This window comes from Rhinopithecus bieti, unplaced genomic scaffold (genome assembly GCF_001698545.2).
Source record: "Rhinopithecus bieti isolate Rb0 unplaced genomic scaffold, ASM169854v2 scaffold_38181, whole genome shotgun sequence".
NCBI classification, from domain to species: domain Eukaryota; kingdom Metazoa; phylum Chordata; class Mammalia; order Primates; family Cercopithecidae; genus Rhinopithecus; species Rhinopithecus bieti.
The window spans coordinates 1,364,013-1,386,458 of NW_016815853.1; the positions used below are offsets into that span (position 1 = coordinate 1,364,013).

At 57.1% G+C, this 22,446-nt stretch overlaps 1 protein-coding gene across 2 annotated transcripts in view; it reads right to left on the bottom strand.

The window, feature by feature from the left end:
• Positions 1 to 22,446, bottom strand: part of TAFA5 (TAFA chemokine like family member 5) — a 271,776-nt gene that overhangs the window by 93,244 nt on the left and 156,086 nt on the right. For both annotated transcript variants that reach the window (XM_017854100.1, XM_017854099.1), the window contains exon 2: positions 17,872 to 18,021. In XM_017854100.1, coding sequence (XP_017709589.1) covers positions 17,872 to 18,021 — 150 coding nt within the window. The remainder of the gene's footprint in view (positions 1 to 17,871; positions 18,022 to 22,446) is intronic.

Consider the following 22,446-nt stretch of genomic DNA (forward strand, 5'->3'; position numbering starts at 1 on the left):
CTAGTGCCCCCAACTGCAGGATCTGGCTTGACCTTCAGAAGCAGCACCCTGTGGACATGTCTATAACTCAGAATAGAAATATCCTTCCCTTCCCAATGATACATGAAACCTTTGTTAAGTCACCTGGCTCTAAAATGAGCCAGACACTTAAAAATGACAAAAAGTTAAAGCCAAACCAAACCACAGCTAAGGCACACACAGCGGCCCAGCACCCTGCTCATCCAGCCGCCCCGTGTCCTGGATCGTCCCAAGCATCCCCACGTCCCTCCTGCAGCTCCCGTTCCCATCAGTCAGGCTCTGCTCCTGTGGGAGGCATGAGCTGCCAGATCTGCTGGGCGGTCTGAATAATTAAAGAGACCTTTATTCACCTCTCGGGCTCCCTGCGTGGGAGGTCTGCTTCCTTCCACAGGCAGCCTCATGGGGAGGGCAAGGATGGGAAGAGGCCACCATTGCAGCCACGACAGCAGGCAGGTCGGGATGGTCCCTCTGTGGGCTAGTGGGTGGCCATCACCTAGGGCCCTGTGTCCTCAGCTGCCGCCTCAGTTCCCCTGGTGACCTCAACACTCCCACACCCATGCAGGCTTGCCAGTCTGACCTGCTCCCAGCCTGTGTCTCTCACTCCGTGCCTGCTGGACACCTGCTCGGGTGGGCTCGCACCAACTAGGGGGCAGAACAGATGCTCCGTGTGTGCCTGGGGCCTCCTGGGGTGGACACAAAGCATCGCTGCACATACACCCAGTCCTGGGTTCCGCTCTGCCCTCCACACAGTCTCACAGCTCTACTGGAGCCCCGCCGCCTGGACCCCTGAATCACCCCCATCACCCACTTCCCCACACGGCCACGGTCACTGCCACTTTCTGCCCAGCCTGACCTCTGCAGACTCCTCTTGCTGCCCTGAACTTACGGTCCAGAGAGCAGTGGAGAGATTTTTGTAGAAGGCCATCGGAGTGGTCCGTCATCTTCCTGGCACCCCCAAGGCTCCCAGCAGGTTTGAATCTGCCATGTCCTCTGACCTGCAGAGCCTCCGCCCAGGGACCAGCCCTGACTCCCTGCACCACGCCAACCTCTAAGCCTTGTGCTCACCACGTTCTTGCGAGCTCCTCCTGCTGTCCCCACAGGCACCAGGCACATCCTCACCACCCAGGCCAAGCCTCAGCCCCACATCCACCTGGAGCTGGCTGCCAGGTATTCACAAGGCTGGATTTGCAGGTATCAGCCACAACACCAGCTCCCCAAAGTAGGCCCCCATCTCCCCTATGGATGTCTCTGCAGGCTCCCAGGACCCCTGATTCATTTCTGCAGACTTGTGTTTTTGTCTTTTATTGGCCTTTTCCATCCCACTGTGTCTCCAGAGCCCAGAGGCTCCCAGAGCATTACCCAGAAGGATTTGCAGGGAGGAGGACGCTGTCCAGGTGGGTGGGGGAATGAGTCCCTGGCGGCTCCTCCAAATCTGGCACCCACTGCCACACAGTGCCCCTCTCAGTTCCCCGCTGCACTGCCCTGCAGGGCGGGACCAGGCCTGGACACCGATCAGTGTCCAGCAGGCTCTGAACCCAGGGAGATGAGAGGAATGTCTGACTGCTGACCGGAAACACACCATGAGGTGCCTTTGGAAGGACACAGATGAACCCTCGGGGCACCGGCTGGCCACGCATGGTCAGGACGAAAGAGCGCCCAGTTTCACCTCATCAGGGTGAGTTCTACGGCCGGGGTTCGAGGGCTGCACGCCATTCAGCCTGGCCTTCTTCTGTAAACTTGGGAAGGGAACTAGGAGAGAGGGCTGGGGCAAGGTTCCAGCAGGCAAGAGGTGCCCAAGGAGGCTCAGGGCCGTGGGTGGGGCGTGGGGAATATCCCTCTCCACGCTCTGGTGGGACACTGTGCCTGGTGGCCGCAGACCCCGACCGTAGGACCAGCAGTACACCAGCAAACCCAATCGCAGTGTGGACTGCACAGAGGCCCAGACGGTTCGAACACACCCTGTACGACAGTTTAGACACGCCCCGTACGTGCTCTCAGGGTTTGCTCAGCAAATCTTTCTTCCCACAAAGGTCACCTGCGGCCTGGAGAGCCCACACTGTCCTGGGCTCCACAGCAGTGCAGCTGGAATGAATGAGCTCTGACTGTGTTCACCGTGCCTGCTCCTGCATCAGATTTTCTCCGAAGAAACATGCCCCCCACCCTCCATGCTGAGATTCCAGCAGCCGGCCTTGGGTTTCCGAGACGGTAAGAGCAGCTGTGTGCACTGGTCCGGGTGCTCCCAGGGCCAGGAGCTCTGAGAGTGTCTGCTCCCTTCACCTCCTGACCCCCAAAACCCACCCGGAAGGTGAGCAGCCTCCTCACTTCCGCTGACAGAAGAGAGACCCCGGCCCGGGAGAGGGCCAAGCGCTGTGTGGTTGCACAGCTGGTAAGGTACAGAGCCAGGGTGGGGCCCAGCGGGCGACCCCAGCACACCCTCTGCAGCTCCGGCCATCTGCCTCCACGAGGTGCTAAGATGAATGCGCCTGGGACATGCAGCTGTTCTCCTGAAAACATGACCATCAGCTATAACGCCATAGCATTCTGCGGCTAAGGGGGCTGCCGGGCATTTTATCGGCTGGAAAGAATTGTCTCTAGGGGAAAATTCAGTGTAAAGCGTTTTTAAGTTCATTCCTTACAACCTGTCCAAGATTTCTAGAAGGGTCTGGACCTCCTGCTGGCAACATAGCTTCATAAAAAATGAAATAAAGAAAAACGTTCCACCACAAGCATACCCAAGAGGTGATCAAGCCCCACTTCTGCTCCAAAGAGTCCGAGCTGCTTCCAGCCCTGTCAGGAAACAGCGACTTCCTTACCGAGCACTGGGAGATGGGACAGGGAGGGCACAGAGTGTCTGAAGACAGTGATTTTAGAGGACTTGCAACACGGGAGCCTGGGTTGTTTTTGGGGGGACAGCTCTTGAGAGAATGCCCAATCCCTTAGAAAGGTGAACTGCAGTCTGGGAGCCTGAAGATGACTTGGCATCCAGATGGGCCCAGAACATGGCCCAGAGCCGTCCCCGCCCCACACCTGGATCAGGGGAAGAACGGGGAGGCAGCCCCGCTCACCCGCCATGTCACATGATCAAAGCATCTCCAAGATCAAAATAAAATTGTTTCTTCCAAAATTTCCCTGGCTTTGATTTGTTTTCCATCATGTTATTTAATTCAGTTTGAAACCTCAAATCACATCAAAGACAGCATGAGGATTGTATGTTCATCAAAGCAGGCCCTGCGCTAAGGAAGGTGGAGGGCGCGGGCTGCGGGGCTGCTGGTCCTTGGTGCCTGTGCACAGCCAAACCCCACCACAAAGGCCAGGGATGGAGGCCTCCCCAGCACCGGGCCCTGCAGCCACCCCCAGCATGACTCAGAGAGGACAGCAGCTGAGTCCCTCATCGAACCAGGACAGGGAGAGAAGAACAAGTGGGTGACAATGGGGAGAAAAGCAGAACATGGGCAAAGAATGCCCCACCCCAGCTTGGCCACCGCCTCCTCCAGGAAGGGCTCCCTGACTTGGAGCCTCCTCTGCCCACACCCACCGTCCAGCCCAGCTGCTGTGGTGGTGCCTGAGCCCCTCTGCACCACTGAATCGGGGCTCCCCTGAGGAGAATGTGACCATGAGGTCCAGCCTCCCTGCCTCCTGTCTTGGACTCAGCCTCATGGCTGGCCTGTGGACGGTGGGCTGGGCTGTGAATGTCTCTCTCCCTTCACAGGATGGTCCCCGTAGACCTCCTGGCTCCACGGCCAGACCATGGTGGCTGGAGCAAAATTCTCCACTTGCTCAAAGCCCAGCGAGCAAACAAGGCTGTGGCTATGATTCTGCATCCCTTTGTGGGTGGACGAGGGCTCAGAGTGAGGCAGGGTCTCTGCCTGTGTCCCCCTCTGCAGCCAACAGGCCAGGAAGAATACTGGATCCTCCACCACGAGGTCCAGAAGGCGCTGTGCCCTCAGCAGGGCTCTCAGAGACTTGCCGAGGACTCTGCTGCTCAGAGACTGTCAAGGTTCCTGTGTGTGCCGCCCGGTAATCGCACCTGCTCCTGACAATGACAGGCACAGGCGTCACCTCCTCTAGGAAGCCCTCTTTGGACGCTGCAGTCTGAGGCTGTGGTTCCTTCCTCTAGGCTCTTGTCACTGCTCCCTCCACACCCCTCAGCACAGGGCACTGTCCGTTTGAACCCTCATTCCATGGCTGCCCAGGAGCCCAAGAGGTGGCCACAGGCCTGGTCCTTTCTCTCTCTGACGTCGATGCCCTAGGTCTGGGCCAGCAGGGGCATTTCCAGGAGAGAACAGAGACTTTCTATGCAGCACTGAAGCCCTAGTGCCTCCACCTTCCAGCTGTGGGCTTGGGGCCAGCTCCACCCTTTGTGGGGCTCAGTTTCCCTGCTTTTTTTTTTTTTTTTTTCTGAGACAGAGTCTCGCTCTGTCGCCCAGGCTGGAGCGCTGTGGCCGGATCTCAGCTCACTGCAAGCTCCGCCTCCTGGGTTCACGCCATTCTCCTGCCTCAGCCTCCCGAGTAGCTGGGACTATAGGCGCCCGCCACCACGCCCAGCTAGTTTTTTTTTTTTTTTTTCTTTTTGTATTTTTTAGTAGAGACGGGGTTTCACTGTGTTAGCCAGGATGGTCTCGATCTCCTGACCTCGTGATCCGCCCGTCTCCCAAAGTACTGGGATTACAGGCTTGAGCCACCGTGCCCGGCTGTTTCCCTGCTTTTAACAGGTCACAGCAGTACTTCCCTGGATGGGTGTTTGTACAATGAATGGGGTGATCCATCTAACCCTTCCGGAAGGAGCTGGGACAGGCCAGCCCTGAACCTGCCGGCCGCATCAACTGTCACGGTGCTCCGTCACTCACCCAAGACTCAGCGTGGCTTTCAGGATGCTGAAAAATCACCCATATTTAAACTCCACCCAGAGAGGCAGGGAGTTGTGGAACTGACGCCCACGGGCTGTGCACATCCATCCAGCGTCTGCCATGGACAAGCAACGCTGCAGGCTCGCGACAAGGGACCTGCCTCCGTCCGCCTCAGAAGAGCCCCAGAATCTCCAGATGGGCCATAACAGGAACGCAGCAGTCATGGGACCTCGCTGCCTCCCACCGCCCCGCCCTCAGGAGTGTTTGTGGGGCTGAGTTTCAGAGGTGGAAGCGGACGGGAGCAGCTCAAGGTTCTCTGGCATCAGGCAGACCCCATGCACCCTTCCCTGAAATGTCACGAGTGTCCCTGCTAATGGCCGCAATCAGGGCCCGCGCCAGCACCACATGCTGGGACCCCTCAGCTCTTGGCTTCCTGGAGAGAATTTCCTCAAAGATTTTTCAAAGATATTTCTTCTTACAGATGCTGATTATTCTCAGATGCTGATTAACATGTGTAAAACGAGGGAAGTGGCATTATTAGCAGGGTGTAGTGGACACTTCAAACACTATCAAGAACCTGGAAGGCATCACTCAGATTCATGAGCAACAGCATCCCCCATCCTTCCCTCTCTGCCCCCGGCTCAGGCCTGCTGGTTCGCTGGCTTTGTTCACCATCGGGTCTCCCTGAAAACTTGCTCCAACCAGGCATTTGGAGGTATCAAGACCCACTGACAACATTCACAGAGCGCCTTTACATAGGCCACAGGCTCTGTGCAGAGATGCAGGCATGGATGGCACCGTCCCCATCATGGTGGTGCTGCAGGAGAGACACATGCCTCAGGGATGAGGGGTACTGTGGGGCCGCACAGAGACCCACACACAGTGACATCTACGTCTGTATCCACAGATCTGTAGTTTTCTTGTGATGTCTGATACTTTGCTATTAGGGCAATACCAACCTCACAGAGTGAGTTAAGAAGTGGCCCCTGGCCGGGTGCAGTGGCTCACGCCTGTAATCCCAGCACTTTGGGAAGCCGAGGCGAGCGGATCACGAGGCCGGGAGATCGAGACCATCCTGGCTAACACGGTGAAACCCCGTCTCTACTAAACATACAAACAATTAGCCGGGCGCAGTGGCGGCGCCTGTAGTCCCAGCTACTCGGGAGGCTGAGGCAGGAGAATGACGTGAACCCAGGAGGCGGAGGTTGCAGTGAGCCGAGATCGCGCCACTGCACTCCGGCCAGGGCGACACAGCGAGACTCCGTCTCAAAAAAAAAAAAAAAAACGTGGTCCCTATTCTTCGATGTTTTGGAAGAGCTTGAGAAGATCCGGTGTTAATTTTTCTTTAAATGTTTGGACCAATTCACCAATGAAGCCTGGTCCTGGGTTTTTCTTGTCGGGAAGTTTTGATTACTTGTTCCTTGTTTTTACTTAACATAGGTCTATTCAAAGTTTTTGTTTCCTCTAGAGTTAGTTCTGGAAGTTTGTGTCTTTCTAGGAATGCTTTCATTTCATCTAAACTATTTAAGCTGTTGGCATACAATTGTTCATAGTATTCCTTTAACCTTTTTATTTCCATATGGTGGGCACTAATGTCCCATTTATTTATGATGTGGTAATTTAAGCCTTCCTTCACTTTCCTTCTTCTCTGTCCCTCTCCACTCCCTCATATCAGCCTCGCTAGAGACTTGTCAATTCCATTTATCTTTGAAAGAACTAACCTGATGGGTGGGCAGTAGCTCACACTTGTAATCCCAGAACTTTGGGACGCCAAGGCAGGCAGATCACTTGAGGCTGTGAGTTTGAGACCAGACTTGCCAACACAGTGAAACCCCATCTCTACTAAAAATAGAGAAACGAAAAACAAAGAGCTGGACATGGCAGTGCAAGCCTGTAATCCCAGCTGCTTGGGAGGCTGACGCAGGAGAATCGCTTGAACCTGGGAGGGTGGAGGTTTCAGACAGCTGAGATCACACCACTGCACTCTAGCCTGAGTGACAGTGTGAGACTCCATCTCAAAAAAAAAAAAAAAAAAAGAACCTTTGGTTTAGATGATTTTCATTATTTTTCTATTTTTACGTCATCTATTCCCATTTTAATCTTTATTACTGTCTTTCTTCCACTTGATTTAGGTATCATTTACTCTTCTTTTCTTAGTGTGTTCACACGAATACTTTCAGCTTCAGTATAATTTATCTACAGGTCAGTTTATATAATTTCGTTTTTAATAATGGGATTATTATAAGTCAACTCACACATTTCCTGAAAATTTAAGCCATGGTTCTCACAATCTGGTGCAAGCCAGTTCCAGTATTACCACAAGGGTGGCTCTAGCAGACTCCAGAGATCAAGTAACACCCTGACAAAGAATCAGAGTTGGCCGGGCGCAGTGGCTCACACCTGTAATCCCAGTGCTTTGGGAGACCGAGGCAGGTGGATCAGGAGGTCAGGAGTTCAAGACCAGCCTGGCCAACATGATAAAACCCCGTCTCTTATTAAAATTAAAAAAAAAAAAAAATTAGCTGGGCGTGGTGGTGGGTACCTGTAATCCCAGCTACTGGGGAGGCTGAGGCAGAGAATTGCTTGAACCAGGGAGGCAGAGCTTGCAGTAAGCTGAGATCACACCACTGCACTCCAGCCTGGGTAACAGAGTGAGACTTGGTCTCAGAAAAAAAAAAAAAAGAAAGAAACAGTGTTTGGCTTCAGGAAGCCAGACAGGACTGTGCCTTCAGCCACACTGTTCCTCCTCTGCTTCTCTGCCCACAGCTCAGAGAGCTCAGGGGACCTGCTTAAGGCCACAGCTGTGTTAAGAACATACACATATTTCTAAATTGCTATGGTCTAAAAGTGTTCCCTAAGTTCGCGTGTTGGAAACTTAACCCCTGATGTAGCAGTGCTGGGAGATGGGCACTTTGACTGATGTTCAGGTCATGAAGACTCCACCGTCCTGGAGAGATAATGCTGTAAAAGGACCTGACTGCAGGAGCTTGGCCCCCTTCTGCCCTTCCACCTTCCACCACGTGAGGACACAGCGTTCTGCCTCTCTGGAGAATGCAGCCTTCACCACACAACTGAACACGCTGCTGCCTTGATTTTAGACTTCACAGCCCCCAGAACAGTGTAAAATAAATCTCTTTTCTTTATAAATTACCCAGTCTCATCACCACAAAATGGACCAAGACAGAAATATCCAAGTACTTACATTCACTTTTCTAATGACTGAAGCACACAAAAGCTTTTCCCGCAGAAGAGTGAGGGCTATGGTTCACTCTGCATCCTGCCAGTCCCTTCAGACACGGTTTGCTCCAGGAGCAGTCTGACCTGGGGGGGTCTGGGCAGGGCTGGATGTGGAGGGGATCCCCACACATGCCTGCTGCTGAAGGCCCCTGAGGCATCCTGGGTGACAACCATGCCCAGTACACAATGACAGATGGGTGCGGCCTCCCCTTTAAACACAGTGCCCAGTTCTTCCAGGAAGCCTTCCTGGATTACCACACTGCTGCATCCAGCTACTACCAGATCCGCCACATTGTGCCTGACTCAGTGCTGGGCCCACAGACCCCACAGGCCTAGGCTGCCCCACCACGGCCCCTCCTCCCAGCCCTCAGTGCTCCTGAAATGGCTGTGGGGATAAGGAGGTGCTCCCTGCTTGTTTGCCCCTGCTCTCCCCGTATCTGTCCCAGCTCCCATCAGGGGCCTTCTGCCTGGGAGGCTGCAGAGTGGGTGCTGGATCAAGGTCAAATTCACACAGGAGCTCCTCCCAGCCCTCTTCTTCCTTTTCCTCCATGCCAGACAGTTATTAGTCATTTGAGTCATTGGGCTCAAAAATGACAGAATTCGAAAAAATATTAAAACCCCACCCAAGTTTGTTGGGAGGGATCAGGATGGGAAAGTCAGTGCCGGGAAGCCTGTACTTGGCAGAGGGACCCAGCAGGGACGAGGGATGGGACGAGCCTGGGCGGCACCGCCTGGGGTCCCACTGCCCAGGACCCTGCATCTCTCCGTCCCTGAATCACATGGAGTGGGGGCCTCGTGGAGCAAACACGGGCTGTCTCCATCCTCATGGGAAGGAGTGACGGTGGGTTCAGGGCCGGGGCATGAGTGGAGCAGGCAGGCTCCTTCCAAACCCTGGAGGCCCATGGACGATGCATCCCACATGCAGTGGGCCTTCCACGGGCAGATTTCAAGAGCTCGAGGGTGCCAGGACACCAGCGCCCAGCCCCAGGGGAGGGCATTGGTCTCCTCCTCCCCTTGGTTCCCCGGTTGGCAGTGCAGGGGCCCTGTGTCCACAGCCCTGGGACAGAGCCTCCCTTGTGAAAGGGAGAGAGCAGAGCAAGGAGACCACCCCCTTCCCTCCAGAGCCGCCACACCCTGACGTGACTGGACACGGAGCGGCTCAGGCACCCGTGTTTTCTCAGCCACCTCCTGGTGTGCTCCCACCCTGAGAGTCCCCACAGCACCTCAAAAATCGGCAATTTATCTACCAACCCTGGCTGCCATCTGGCGACACTCACGTAGTGCCCGTGAATGCTGGGGTCGCCTCTCCTTCACCCCGAGCTGTGCTCCCTGGAGCTGAGAGTTGGGGCGCTTCACAGTGGGGGACACTCAAGGGAGTTCATGTTCTGAGCAGCAGAAGACCCTGGCTCCACCCATCTCATCTCGCTACAGAGGTGTCAGAGAACCATGCAGCTACTGTGTGGTTTTCCAACAATTAAATGCACCAAGATCTGGAAGGAACTGCTAGGGAACTTGCTGGAGAGGGACTAGCTTGCTCCCTTCTGGTAAAACCGGACTCTGATGAAGCCAACTGCCTGGCCTTTAGCATAGTTGCCGTTGTACCCTCAGACCACAGCCATGGGTTGGGCCAGGCAGTCAGCTCCTCCCTGAAAGAACTCTACGAGAGTGGCCCTGGCCAGGGCCTGGGATGGCCAAGGCACTGTGAGTTGTGGCTCCAGCAGCAGACACACCTGCCCATCTGCTGGGCCTGATGCGGCTGCATCCTCTGGACTGAAGCAATTTACATCCACATCCTAGGGAACCGGGGTCAGGGTCTCTTCCCACCATCGTCCTCACAAATCAATCGTGCTCAGAACTGAGGGGCGTGGTGTCCGCATCCCAGGGCATCTCCAATCCCATCTGGATCCAGGCAGAATGGAACGGAGGGGTGTGCTGGGGAAGGAAGTGTCGCCAACAGCCCCCAGGCGCCTCTCCGCTTGCCAAGCGTTTATAACACGCCACCCTCTCCCAGCAGCGGTTCCATAACAAAAAGGCCGCGGGTGGCAGCAGTCTGCGCAGAGATGTATGTGTCCTGACAGCCCCACCACGGTCACGTCATGCAGTGGCTGGCAGTGCCTGCCAAGCCGAGGGCCACACCGGCACCCACAGCTTCTGTGCCACAAAGCATGGACCCCAAGCCACGAAGGGTCCAGGGTGACCAGGACCCAAAACCTGGGTGAGGACGCAGCTGCAGACCCAGTCGTCCGTGGCCTCAGGAAGCCTCTGGTAATGCTGGGCTCTCCCTGAGACCCCAGAAGGAAGCCGACATGTCCATGCCCCTAAGCAGTGGTGAGGGCACATCCTGAGGCAGGCAGGTACCCAGCTGGTCTCCATCACGTACTGGAAGGTACCTGGACCATGAGTCCTATTCTCAGTAAGGTTGTTAGGGGAGCAGGTGCCCAGTAAACTGCCCAGAGCAAAGCCGGGTGCTCCACGTGGGGGTCTGGGCCCCTCTGAAAAACAGTTTCATTATCCTTCCTCAGATCAGGGCCTCGGTGATTTGGTGAGGGCCCAGACCCCCTCCTGGATGGCGGTGGGCGGCCAGTGCGGGTTGCCAGGCTGCCGAGGGTGGTCAGGGCTCAACGCAGGAAGGGCTGCCCACGGACAGCCAACTGCCAGCAGGCAGCCTCCCGTGAGCTCCATGGTCAAACGGATGACCCCATGTTGTGTGAACAAGTGTGGGGAACCAGGGCCCTACTTATCCCAACCACCACTTGCCGAGGGGATGAACGGGGCAGGCAGGGCCAGGCACAGCCTCTACACCTGCCACCCTGGGGCTGACCCCTGGCCAGGCTGAGCACTGACTGGTAGGGGTAGCCTGACTCGGCCACAGACACTGCATCTTAGGAACCTTGGCGCAATCCCAGCGTCTTGTGTACAACAGAGCAGGTGATTCATGTCTCTCCTGGTGGAGAATCTCCCTCACCCCAGTTCCAGCCACAACATGCCTTCAGCTGGCCCTGGGGGCCCCACCAGCGCCTCAAGGTGGAGACAATGTGCTGTGCCCGGCCTCTCGGAACTGAAAGGCTTTTCCCTCCTGCACTCCTGTAATTAAACCCCATGTTTCTAGGGCATCATGAACTATGAGACGTGATGACGGTCAAAAACGGGGGAAAGGCAAGAGAAGAAGTGGCTTCCCTGCCATCCTGGCTCCTGCAGTCACTGCCAGGGCCCACAGCCCAGGGTCCCGTGGCTCTGCCATCAGTGTGGTATCCATCCTCACAGCACAGACAGGGACCGTCTCCAGACTCCTGCAGGTGGCCGGGGCACCCTCCATCCTCCCGCACCGACCTGCTGCTGGAGGATGAGGACAGGGCTGTGGACGTGCAGTGGAAGGTGACACTGACCACGGATCCCCCTCGCGGTGCCCTTCCTCACACCTGGACTCTAAACCACATGTGAAGCACAGATGTCAAACACCACAGGCTCAGCGTCCACCTGACTACGGCTGTGCGTCTACTGCCACCCACCCACACTGCCTGAGAGTGGGTAGGGCCTCTACTGTCCCATACCTGCCTCAAACTCCCAGCCACGGAGAAGCAAAGACTCCGGCCACCACACCTCTGCCCAGAACCCAGCAGTGCCCACCTACCTGTTTCCGTCTCTTTTCCCAGCCCAGGACACAGGTGGCTTGCAAGGCCTCATGCCTAGAGAATATAAGGCTCCGCTCAGCCCCCACCTCCAGGCCTTCCGACCTTGCCCCTTCCTGGGCACAGCCTCCCCAGACCTATCAGTCAGCCCAGGATGTCCCGCTCCTCCCAGTGGCCACTGCGGCCCTGACATTGGGTCTGCGCAGTGCCATGACTGCACCTTACCACTCCCTCAAAAGCTCCCAGGGAAAACTGCCCCCGCCCAGGCCCGAGACTTGAGGCTCCCACCCTTCACCCTTCTGGCTTGGCTCTGGGGCAGTCCCACCCACAACCCACCACCCTCTGCTGCCCCCACTACTGGGCTGCAGTCTTTGATTTCCTGGGAAAGGAGTTTCAGGAGAACTTGACTTGCAGGAGACAGCACCTCCATTCATAAAGGAAGACCTTGCTTCAGCGAGGAGGGCTGGCCAGGTACAGCCACCTGCTGCACGCCTGGCAAGGGCTGGGTGAGCGCTGGACTTGGGGACAGGGTCTCAGTCCTCAGTGCAGTGCTGTGGTGTCTGCGGGACCCGGCACGGGTGTGATGACAGAAAAGGGAACCTGGCGCAGCTGCATAAACAGCTAGAAAGGAGCAGAAGCAGGGCCTGCCCAGCCCGTCAGGGCATCACCCACCCAGGTGCCTGCCTCAGAGGGCAGCCCTGGGGGAGGGGAGGCTTGGTGGCTGATATTTGTGTTTAAGGATGGAAAGCGCCACAGTGCTGATACTGTATGTAAGGATGGAAAGCGCCACAGTGCTGATACTGAGTGTAAGGATGGAAAGCACTGCAGTGCTGATATTATGTGTAAGGTTAGAAAGCACTGCAGTGCTGATACTGAGTGTAAGGATGGAAAGCGCCGCAGTGCTGATACTGAGTGTAAGGATGGAAAGCGCTGCAGTGCTGATATTATGTGTAAGGTTAGAAAGCACCACAGTGCTGATACTGAGTGTAAGGATGGAAAGCACTGCAGAGCTGATACTGAGTGTAAGGTCAGAAAGCACCGCAGTGCTGATACTGAGTGTAAGGATGGAAAGCGCCACAGTGCTGATATTATGTGTAAGGTTAGAAAGCACCACAGTGCTGATACTGAGTGTAAGGATGGAAAGCACCGCAGAGCTGATACTGAGTGTAAGGTCAGAAAGCACCGCAGTGCTGATACTGAGTGTAAGGATGGAAAGCGCCACAGTGCTGATATTATGTGTAAGGTTAGAAAGCACCGCAGTGCTGATACTGAGTGTAAGGATGGAAAGCACTGCAGAGCTGATACTGTGTGTAAGGATGGAAAGCACTGCAGAGCTGATACTGAGTGTAAGGTCAGAAAGCACCGCAGTGCTGATACTGAGTGTAAGGATGGAAAGCACTGCAGTGCTGATATTATGTGTAAGGTTAGAAAGCACCGCAGTGCTGATACTGAGTGTAAGGATGGAAAGCACTGCAGAGCTGATACTGTGTGTAAGGATGGAAAGCACTGCAGAGCTGATACTGAGTGTAAGGTCAGAAAGCACCGCAGTGCTGATACTGAGTGTAAGGATGGAAAGCACTGCAGTGCTGATATTATGTGTAAGGTTAGAAAGCACCGCAGTGCTGATACTGAGTGTAAGGATGGAAAGCACTGCAGAGCTGATACTGTGTGTAAGGATGGAAAGCACTGCAGAGCTGATACTGAGTGTAAGGTCAGAAAGCACCGCAGTGCTGATACTGAGTGTAAGGATGGAAAGCACTGCAGTGCTGATATTATGTGTAAGGTTAGAAAGCACCGCAGTGCTGATACTGTGTGTAAGGATGGAAAGCACCGCAGTGCTGATACTGTGTGTAAGGTTAGAAAGCACCGCAGTGCTGATACTGAGTGTAAGGATGGAAAGCACTGCAGTGCTGATATTATGTGTAAGGTTAGAAAGCACCGCAGTGCTGATACTGTGTGTAAGGATGGAAAGCACTGCAGAGCTGATATTATGTGTAAGGTTAGAAAGCACTGCAGTGCTGATACTGAGTGTAAGGATGGAAAGCACTGCAGAGCTGATACTGTGTGTAAGGATGGAAAGCACCGCAGTGCTGATACTGTGTGTAAGGATGGAAAGCACCGCAGTGTGTGGCTGGTTTGTGTTTGAATTTTTCACTGATGGTTCCGTAAGTTGGATCTTGCATGCAGGTGCACAGACTCACAGCCCTGCCCCGTACAGGCAGGAACATGTTTCACCCAGAAATGCTTTAGCTCAGAGACAAGGCCGGGGAGGCTGGAGGCTATAATTCCTCTCTAACCATTGGCCCCCTCTTTTCATAAACAGAAGCATTTCTGGTGAGCTCCTCTTCATCCCTCAATACCCTATTCAAATGCCTCCTCATGGATGCATCCTTGCTGAGGTCCGGGCAGGAAGAAGTGATGACACTCTGGGGCCACAGTCTGAATTCCCGCACCTGCAGCACTGCATGGCTCTCTGTATTGGGTGTTGTGAGTTGACTTACCCGTTCACCTCCCATGCTACCATGGGTCTACACCTTCTTTCAACAGATGAGTGAGTGAGCAAATGTATGAATAATTAAGCAGCCAACGAATGAACAAGTGAGCACAGTCAGGCTTCCTCCGGCATTCCGGGTGCCTGTGGTCACAGAACACAGTAGGGCCAGCAATATTTCGACCCTACTCACATTCAATTCCAACCCGGCCCAACACAGCACAAGTTTTCTCTTTAGCAAACACAATTCACATGCGAGGAAACTTAGTATGCACACAGAGCAAGAAAATAGAAAGGCAAAAATTAAATTAGATGGCGGCCTGGAAAATGCCCACTGTGCAAAAAGAAGCAAGCTAACTAATTTGTTTGGCCCCCCTTGAAAATGGTACAGTTTTAATTTGGGTCTCTGGGACCCGGCTCCTGAGGCACAGGAGGCTCCTGGTGAGAGGGAAGTAAACGCGGTTTCAGATGAGCAGACCCACATCAATTAGTAATCAATTCTGACCCCAACTCTCCCCACAGGCGGGCGGAAGTCACGAGAAGAAAGGACGGCCTGGCTGTGAACTCCTTGGCAGTGCAGAGCACCTCTCTCCTTCCCAGTCTTGGGAAGCATCAGTGTTCCTGAGAGGGCGCCCTGGCCACCATGTGTTCCAGTGGTTCCAGATACAGGCAGCCAGGAGGGCAGTGGCTGTGGGAGAAGCAGTCCCTTTCCCTGGAAAGAAGGCCGCCACATCTCTGCCCCAGCTTGCCCTGGGATCCAGCTCTGTAGAACCGAGGCCTGAGAGCCACAGAGCGGCCCTGAGGCCCTGCGTACCTGGTGTTTAATCACATGCCTTCCACAGATGCAAATTGATAGATGTTTTTAATAAGGACGAAAACAAGGCTCCAGCGGCCCGCTCCTCCCGCCCCAGGTCCTCAAAATGCACCAGAAGCCTGATGGCTCCCCTCTCCTCCAGCCCACTCCAGCAAGCTCAGCCTCTCACCTCACAATCCCCCTCACAAGTGCCAAAGAGCTTCCCAGAAACCGTCAGGGCCGGTGGCAGGAGGGCCGGTGGCACAGGGCTGCAGGGTCTAGGGAAGACAGACAGGTGGCTCAGCCGGAAGGTCACCTGGCCCATGAGTTCTTCCCGGGCATCCCACCTGAGCAGTGCATGCAACCCCCAGGTGCACAGTGCATCTGCGGGGAGGAGGGTGCATGGGCTGAAGCCTGGGCAGAGTGCGCTCCCTTCAGCCAAGAGCCCGCAGCCCCTCCCCTCCTTCCCTTCCTGTAAAGGCCACAGGGCTTAGGGGTCCAGGTAGTGGGCCCGGGGCAGACTCACTGCCTGGCCTGTTCCTGCACAGTCTTAGGACATGCTCATCAATGAGACATCCGGAGGGAGCTCAGTGATTCCGTCAACCCTCATCCTCCTGACCATGCCCTGACTCTGCTGAGAACCCCAAGGGGGGTCTGTCTGGCTTTAGGGGATCAAGGGCTTGTCCTATTAGAACACCTTTCTCCCGGTCATACTGGCATTCTTTTCTTTTTTTTTTTTTTGAGACTCGCTCTGTCACCCAGGCTGGAGTGCAGTGGCGTGATCTCGGCTCACTGCAACCTCCGCCTCCCGGGTTCAAGCAATTCTTTGCCTCAGCCTGCCAAGTAGCTGGGATTACAGGTGCACACCACCACGCCCAGCTAATTTTGTACTTTTAGTAGAGATGGGGTTTCACCATCTTGACTAGCCTGGTCTTGAACTCCTGACCTCGTGATCCACCTGCCTCAACCTGCCACAGTACTGGGATTACAGGCGTGAACCACTGCGCCTGGCTTACACGGGCGTTCTTATTCCTAGTACAGCTGCCTCCCTCGTGGGGTGCTCAGGATGCCCCGGCCCTGTCTCTGTGCACCCCATCCCTTCTCCATGGACCTTCGCCAGCACCTACGAAGCAGCAGGCTCTATCCCTGACCCGTGTTCCAGATCACAGCACAGCACAAGGGCACGGCTGTCCATGTTGGGCTCCTGGGCAGAGGTGGTGGGATCTGAAGTTGGGTATCCGGAGCCCCCGCAGGGGCAGTAGGGGAGAAAAGGACCCTTGACCAGAGTCAGAAAACCTGGACTCCAAGTCCAGCCCTGAGAAGCCTGGCAGGGGTCCGCCCTCCATGGGGTGGGCCAGCTGAGTCTCGGACCCTTCTCCACAGGTCCCTGCACCACATCCCAGGAAGGCCAGTGAGCGCTGCATCCGGGCTGAGATGCCTGCACCCATGTCTCAGTGCAGCATGCCACAGATACAGCTGCCCTGACGTCCACCAAGGCCTGGAGGGGCCACCAGCCAGTGACACCCCTATATATCCTTGGCCCTACTCCACCTGCCCAGCCCCGGTCCCTATCTTCTCCTGCCCAGCCCCTGCCCCATCTTCTCCTGGCTTTGCAGGGCCTCTGCCCCCACCAGGCCGCAGCTCGAGGGCAACCCCACAGCAGCTCAAGTCTACGCCTGCCACTCAGGGATGCTGGTTTCTCTCCACCCCAAGGAGTGGCCTCAGGGCCCCCCGCCTAGGGGACTCCGCATCTCACCCACAGGGGACCCTCCCTCCCTGCACTGTCTCCTGGGCTGTGGTCAAGCTGCTGCGCCTGGAACCAAGGCATCCAATACCCCCGCGTGGGGTCCTTCACCCCATGGCTGCCTGGACTGGCACACGGCTGCTGCCGGCTAGGCCCACAGCAGCTCCCATGTCTGCCCCAGGGAGGGGTCTCCCCACCCACTCTGGTCACAAGGGGGCTGGGCAGCCTGGATTTAATGCCAGCCCTACACGCCCACCCCTGACCTTTGGCTGGTGTTGACACCAGACGCCTTCCCGGGACACACTGGGCCTTGGGGAGGTCCCGGCTGTGGGGTTCCCAGGTCTCACGCTGACCCCTGAGCCTGGCTGGTCACCAATGACTTTGGTTAAATCCACGCTCTCCCCACAGCCAGGCACAGCATATGCAAAGCAGAGTTCCGTACCAGCGGACAGGCTCCCCTCAGACGCCAGGACAGCCCCTCCCACCCCGTGCCACCTCATGGCAGGCGCCCTTTCCAAGTGCCCTTTCCAGCAAGGCTGAGCCACGGCGCAACCTGTCAGCAGCTTGACTTCTAGGGGCTGGGGGTCATCACCAGCTGACAGCAGGCACTCCTCTGCACGTGCTCAGAGCCCATGGGGGCCGGAGCTGCGGCCTCCCGAGCCTCGGCACGAGAGTGTCTTGAACTGGTCAGACCCAGAGACAAGGAGCCAGGTCCCGCTGGCAGCCTCGGCCAGACCACACGTAGACAACGGAATGGCACCCAGGGGATCTCGCCGTCCTGCAGACGGCCCCTCTGCTGTCCTTTTCCTCTCCCAGAGGCAACACCAAAGAACCACAGCCTCGGGCCAGAGACCTCTACACAGAGGCAAGTAATGCAGGGCGCCGGCATCTCCCTGACCACCCCCCAGGAACTGGAGACTGCGCCCCAGCCAGTCGCCAAGCCACAAGCTCACACCATCCACAGGAGCAGCTGTGCCAATGGCCAGGGGCCTGACCCGAGGATACACCAAGGCCTAGGGGGACCTTCAGGGAAGGGGCCGCATCGGGGAAGAGGCACCCTCGGTGATGCCACGCTCAGTGCCCAGAGGGGTCCCGGGGCCGCGGTTGCTTACCGTCCACACAGGCGGGCCGGGCTCTTGTGGTGCCGGCGATCTGCCCCTTTCTACACGCACAGCGGGCGGTCTGCCGGGCGATCGTCCTCCGAGGCTGGCTGCTGTCCCGGTCCAGGGTCACAATCTCACAGGTGCCGGCGGCCAGCTGACCTGCAGAGAGGAACAGAAGCGACTGAGTGGCCACACGTTACAGATATCCACAGCCAGAGCCCACCCAAAGCCCACCCACCGAGGGGCCCCCAGCAGCCAGGCCACAGGGCAGGGAGACCGTTTCACTCAGAGGGAACGTCTGAAAGCACCTCGAAGGCTGCCAGCAAGGAGCGCTCGATGGAAACCAGAGCTGGGTCAAGGCGGCGACCTCCACCCTGTGCACAGCCTGGCGTCCAGGCGGCACTGCCTTGGCAGACAGGAAATTAAACGCAGCCCCATCTTTGTCATGCCCGGAAATGAAAGGCTCGGATCACGAGGAGGGAGCTGGCTCCCCTGCACACAATCAGGCGCCTGCTGGAGGGAAGCCGGGCTCTATGAGGCACAGTGCTTGGTCTCCATCCCCAAGCGCCAGCACACTGGCCCCAGGGCGTGGCATTTTGGAACCGGAAAACACGTCAGACCCCCTCTCAGGCTTGTCAAAGGCTGTGTGGAACCAGCCATGCTGCCAGGGAGGAACTGCCATCCCCGCCTGGGTACAGAGGCATGAGCAGGCAGGCACCACTGTGTGCATCAATGCCAAAGGGTTCACGGTTTCCTCTGCCCTCCCACAGCACAGTGCACGCCCCCACACACATATGTGCATGTACATATATGCACACAGGCACACACGGCTGCACACAAGGCACAGATGTGCACATACCACACCCCTGGAGTGAGCCACAGGCATGCAGGTTTACATGGGTGCCACCCAGGTATGAGCACACTAAGGCCAGGGGGGCCAGACTCACTAGCAGCACATGAGGATATGCTCCCTGGGGTGCACGTGCCCATGCAGACACAGGTGCACACAAGCTTCACGGGTGTGCTGTGCAGACACCCATCACCCATGGGTGTCGTGGACAGGCTCCCACAGGGGCACCCCGCATCCCCGATCTCTCTTGTCATACTACCTCTGCTCCCCACATTACAGACACCCCACAGGGCAGGAGGGAGGCGGGAAGGACCTGGGGGCAGCGTCAGGGTCTGAGATCACCTGTGGTACAGAGAAGGGACACACATTTCTTCCAAAGGTGCCAGCATAAATAATGTCCCTGCCCCCTCCACATCCCCTAAATTCCAAGGGGAGGCTGCCTCTGCAAGGGGCCGGCAGCCCGGGCATCTCAGCAGCGGGAAGGTGAACCACCAGGAAGTTCTACCCTGCAAACAAACCCATGGAATTGAAGACGCCACTCTGCTGGTAAAACGCGGCACGGCCACCACCAATCACGGCCAGATATTCACACTGACAGACAAAGATAGTGCCCGCGCTCCAGGTAAAGATGAAAACCCAGCACCCCCAGGACAGGATGGAGCTTGTCCCTCAGCCAGTGCTGCCCAAATCCGCCCTGAATGGTGAGTGCCAGGTCCCCTGCCATCCAGCTCCACATGGACACCTGCTCCCTGGAACCACCTGGATGTCCACTCACTGGCTGCCTCACTCCTTCATCCAAGTAGATAACGAGCGCCTGCTGCAAGCCCTCCTCTGTGCAGCGCCCTGGGGCCCCGGCAGTGAGAAAACAGTGTGCTTTCCTCCCCAGGGGCCCCTTCCACCTGAGGGAGATGGCGGCAGCATCACAGATGCCTGGACTCAGGGCTCCCAGCCTGTGGAGATCAGTAGAGAGTCTGGGGGCTGCCTGGGGGGTTCAGAACAACAGGATGGCAGGGAGGTGACTCCGAGGAAAGCCGTGGTGGGTGCATGAGGGATGAAGGGTGGTCATTCCACCCTTGCAGAGAGGAACCTGCAGGCAGTGCCTGGGCGCTTCCCAGCAGCTGTTTCTCCAGCCTGGGTCCCCTCCTTATCCATCCCACTCTTTCTCCTATGATAACCTTAGACGCCCCCTCCTCCGGCACCTGCCTTGTCATCTGTCACCTCCGGGTCCTCCAGCCCAGCACCCTGGCCAGGGCAGACGTCACATGTACTGGTAGGGTGTGGCTTGGAGGAACTTGGAGGGGTCATCCAGCTCCCTCACCCCAACACCCAACACGGCTCAGGCTGTCCTCAACCCTGGGGAGTGCCCGTGTCTGATTGTGACCAGGAGGCACAGGGGACAACTCCAGTGGGCACCAGACCGGCCTGCCTCAGCCCCTTTTGTCCATGGTGCAGGGCATGGAGCTGTCCAAGGTGGCCCAGGCCTGGCTGCAGAGCCCAGTGCATAGGGGCCTGTTGAGCCATGGCCGGTGCATGGCTGCGGGGTGCGCGTGGCATGAGTTCACAGGAAGGATGCTGGGGCAGCAGGGGCCTCCCCTGGGACAAACCCCACCACCACGCTGCTCCCATGATGAGCAAAACCCTCGTCGCCCTGTCGGGGCCACCTCCCCGAAGGCTGTGGGGAGGGCGAAGTGCACACAAAATTACACACTGCTCCCAGAAAACGGCGACACCAAACGAACAAGTGAAGGAGTGGATGAATAAACGCCACGGGGAAAGAGCATCCAGGAGGATGAGGTGCTGCTTCTCTCCGGATAACAGTGGTGACTGCGTCAAAGCCGTGCTGTGGAGTAACACGCATTTGGGCGGGTCCCGAGCACACATCCTTATGTGGTGATTTACGCAAAAGTCGCTATGATTGGAGCATGGTCCCCGGCTGCTGTGTTAAGCTCTGCAGGTTGGCTCTGGGCCACTCCACTATTCCAGGCTGCGTTGCCACCACCTTGATCCCAGACCCTTCCCTCTAACATCAGCCCCAGCAGAGACTCATGGTGTCCAGGCCACCCCAGGGCCACCTGCCTCCTTGGGGTAGGGCCCAGCATGAGTCAGTTCTCTGGAATCATCCACCCACAGTAGCTGGTGCCATGGGGAGATGGCCACAGCAGTGGTGGGGGTACCGCTGAGCCTGAGAAAGCCTGCTCGCCCTGCTGCTGAGCCTGGTCACTGACTAAGTCACCAACCACAAAGCCCAGCCCTCAGGCGCTACCCGACCGGCCAGGGTTTTGGCATGGCCAGCCCCCCAGGCAAGCCGCTGTCCCTCCTAGCTGCCCTCCTCCTCTGTAAGGGGCACAGGTGCCACACACTGGGCAGGGCCACACCAAAGTGCACTGGAGGGTTTCCAATCCCAGTTCACCCTCACCCAGGCGGCCCCAAACCAGCCATGGCCAACCGAACACTCTCAGCCCTCAGGTACACAATTTGAACCAAATTCTGTGGACGAGACGGTGCTGAACCCTGAAACAAAGCCACTCCCACACCCCTGCCCTGCAGCCACTGGGAGGCTTCCTAGAGGAGGTGTCAGGGCCGTGTAGGAGCCTCCTGCGTCACAGAGCGCCACAGCGAGCCGTGCACTGGGCAGCCTGAACAGCACGCATTCTTCTCCCATGGTGCTGGAGGCCAGCATCTGAGATCCACATGGCAGCCGGGCCGTGGTGCCTCTGAGCCTTTCTGGGCTGTCGTGGCCCTCAGCTCAGCCCCAGCAGGTGGATGCCTGGAGCCTGCAGCAGATGCAAGGGCAGGGATGGGTTCTGCCCGTCCAGGGGCTGGCCCAGGACTCACCCCAACCCCAGGGTCCCATTCTCCAAATGGGAACACCCAGCCCAACACCTGAGTGGCCCCCAAACCTCCTTCTGGGACTACTGACAGGGCCAGGGCAGCCAAGAGCCAGGGTGGCTGGAGCTCCAGAGTGGAGCTCCCTGGCTCTCCCACAGCTGTTCCCCCTCATACCACATGGGACTCACACACACGTGCATGCACACACACCACACACGTGCACACAGACCAAACACACCCACACACATGTGAATGTACATGCCACACACTGACCAAACACACATGTGCCCATATACACCACACAGACCACACAATCCACACACATGGGTCAGCGTATACCACACAGAAAGACCACACAGGCCACACACCACATACTCCACACACACAGACCACAGAGAGTCACTCACATGGCATATGCGCCCACACACACCCCAATCTCTGCCCACTGCAAGGCCTTTGGGGAGGGGCCAGCCTGGTCTCCAGGCTGCAGGGACAGGGTACTCAGGGGTCTGGCTCCGAGTGCTGGGTGATGCTCGGCTGCCATCCAGTGCTGACTGCCCCTCTGCTCACGAGCTCCAAAATCACCTCATTCTCAGAAACGGGGGTTCAGAAGGGAGGACGGGCCCACCCGGAGTCAGGAGCTGGGGAGGTCACACCAGGGCTGCCTGTGCGGTGTGAGAGCCTGGAGGCGTCCTGCTGTCTGGAGGTGCAGGGTAGACCCGGGTCCCTGGGCCACCCCTTTGCACCTGCCCAGCTTCTAGAAGGAGGTCATTTGGGAAGTTCTGGGGTCCCCTGGGGATCTGGCAGGGCTGGGATAGCGGCAAGGCCTCCCCACAAGGCTTGGTGCCCTCAGCAAAGCGCAGGCCCCTCCACCAGGCTGCCCCCTCAGCGTGCTGCCAGTCCAC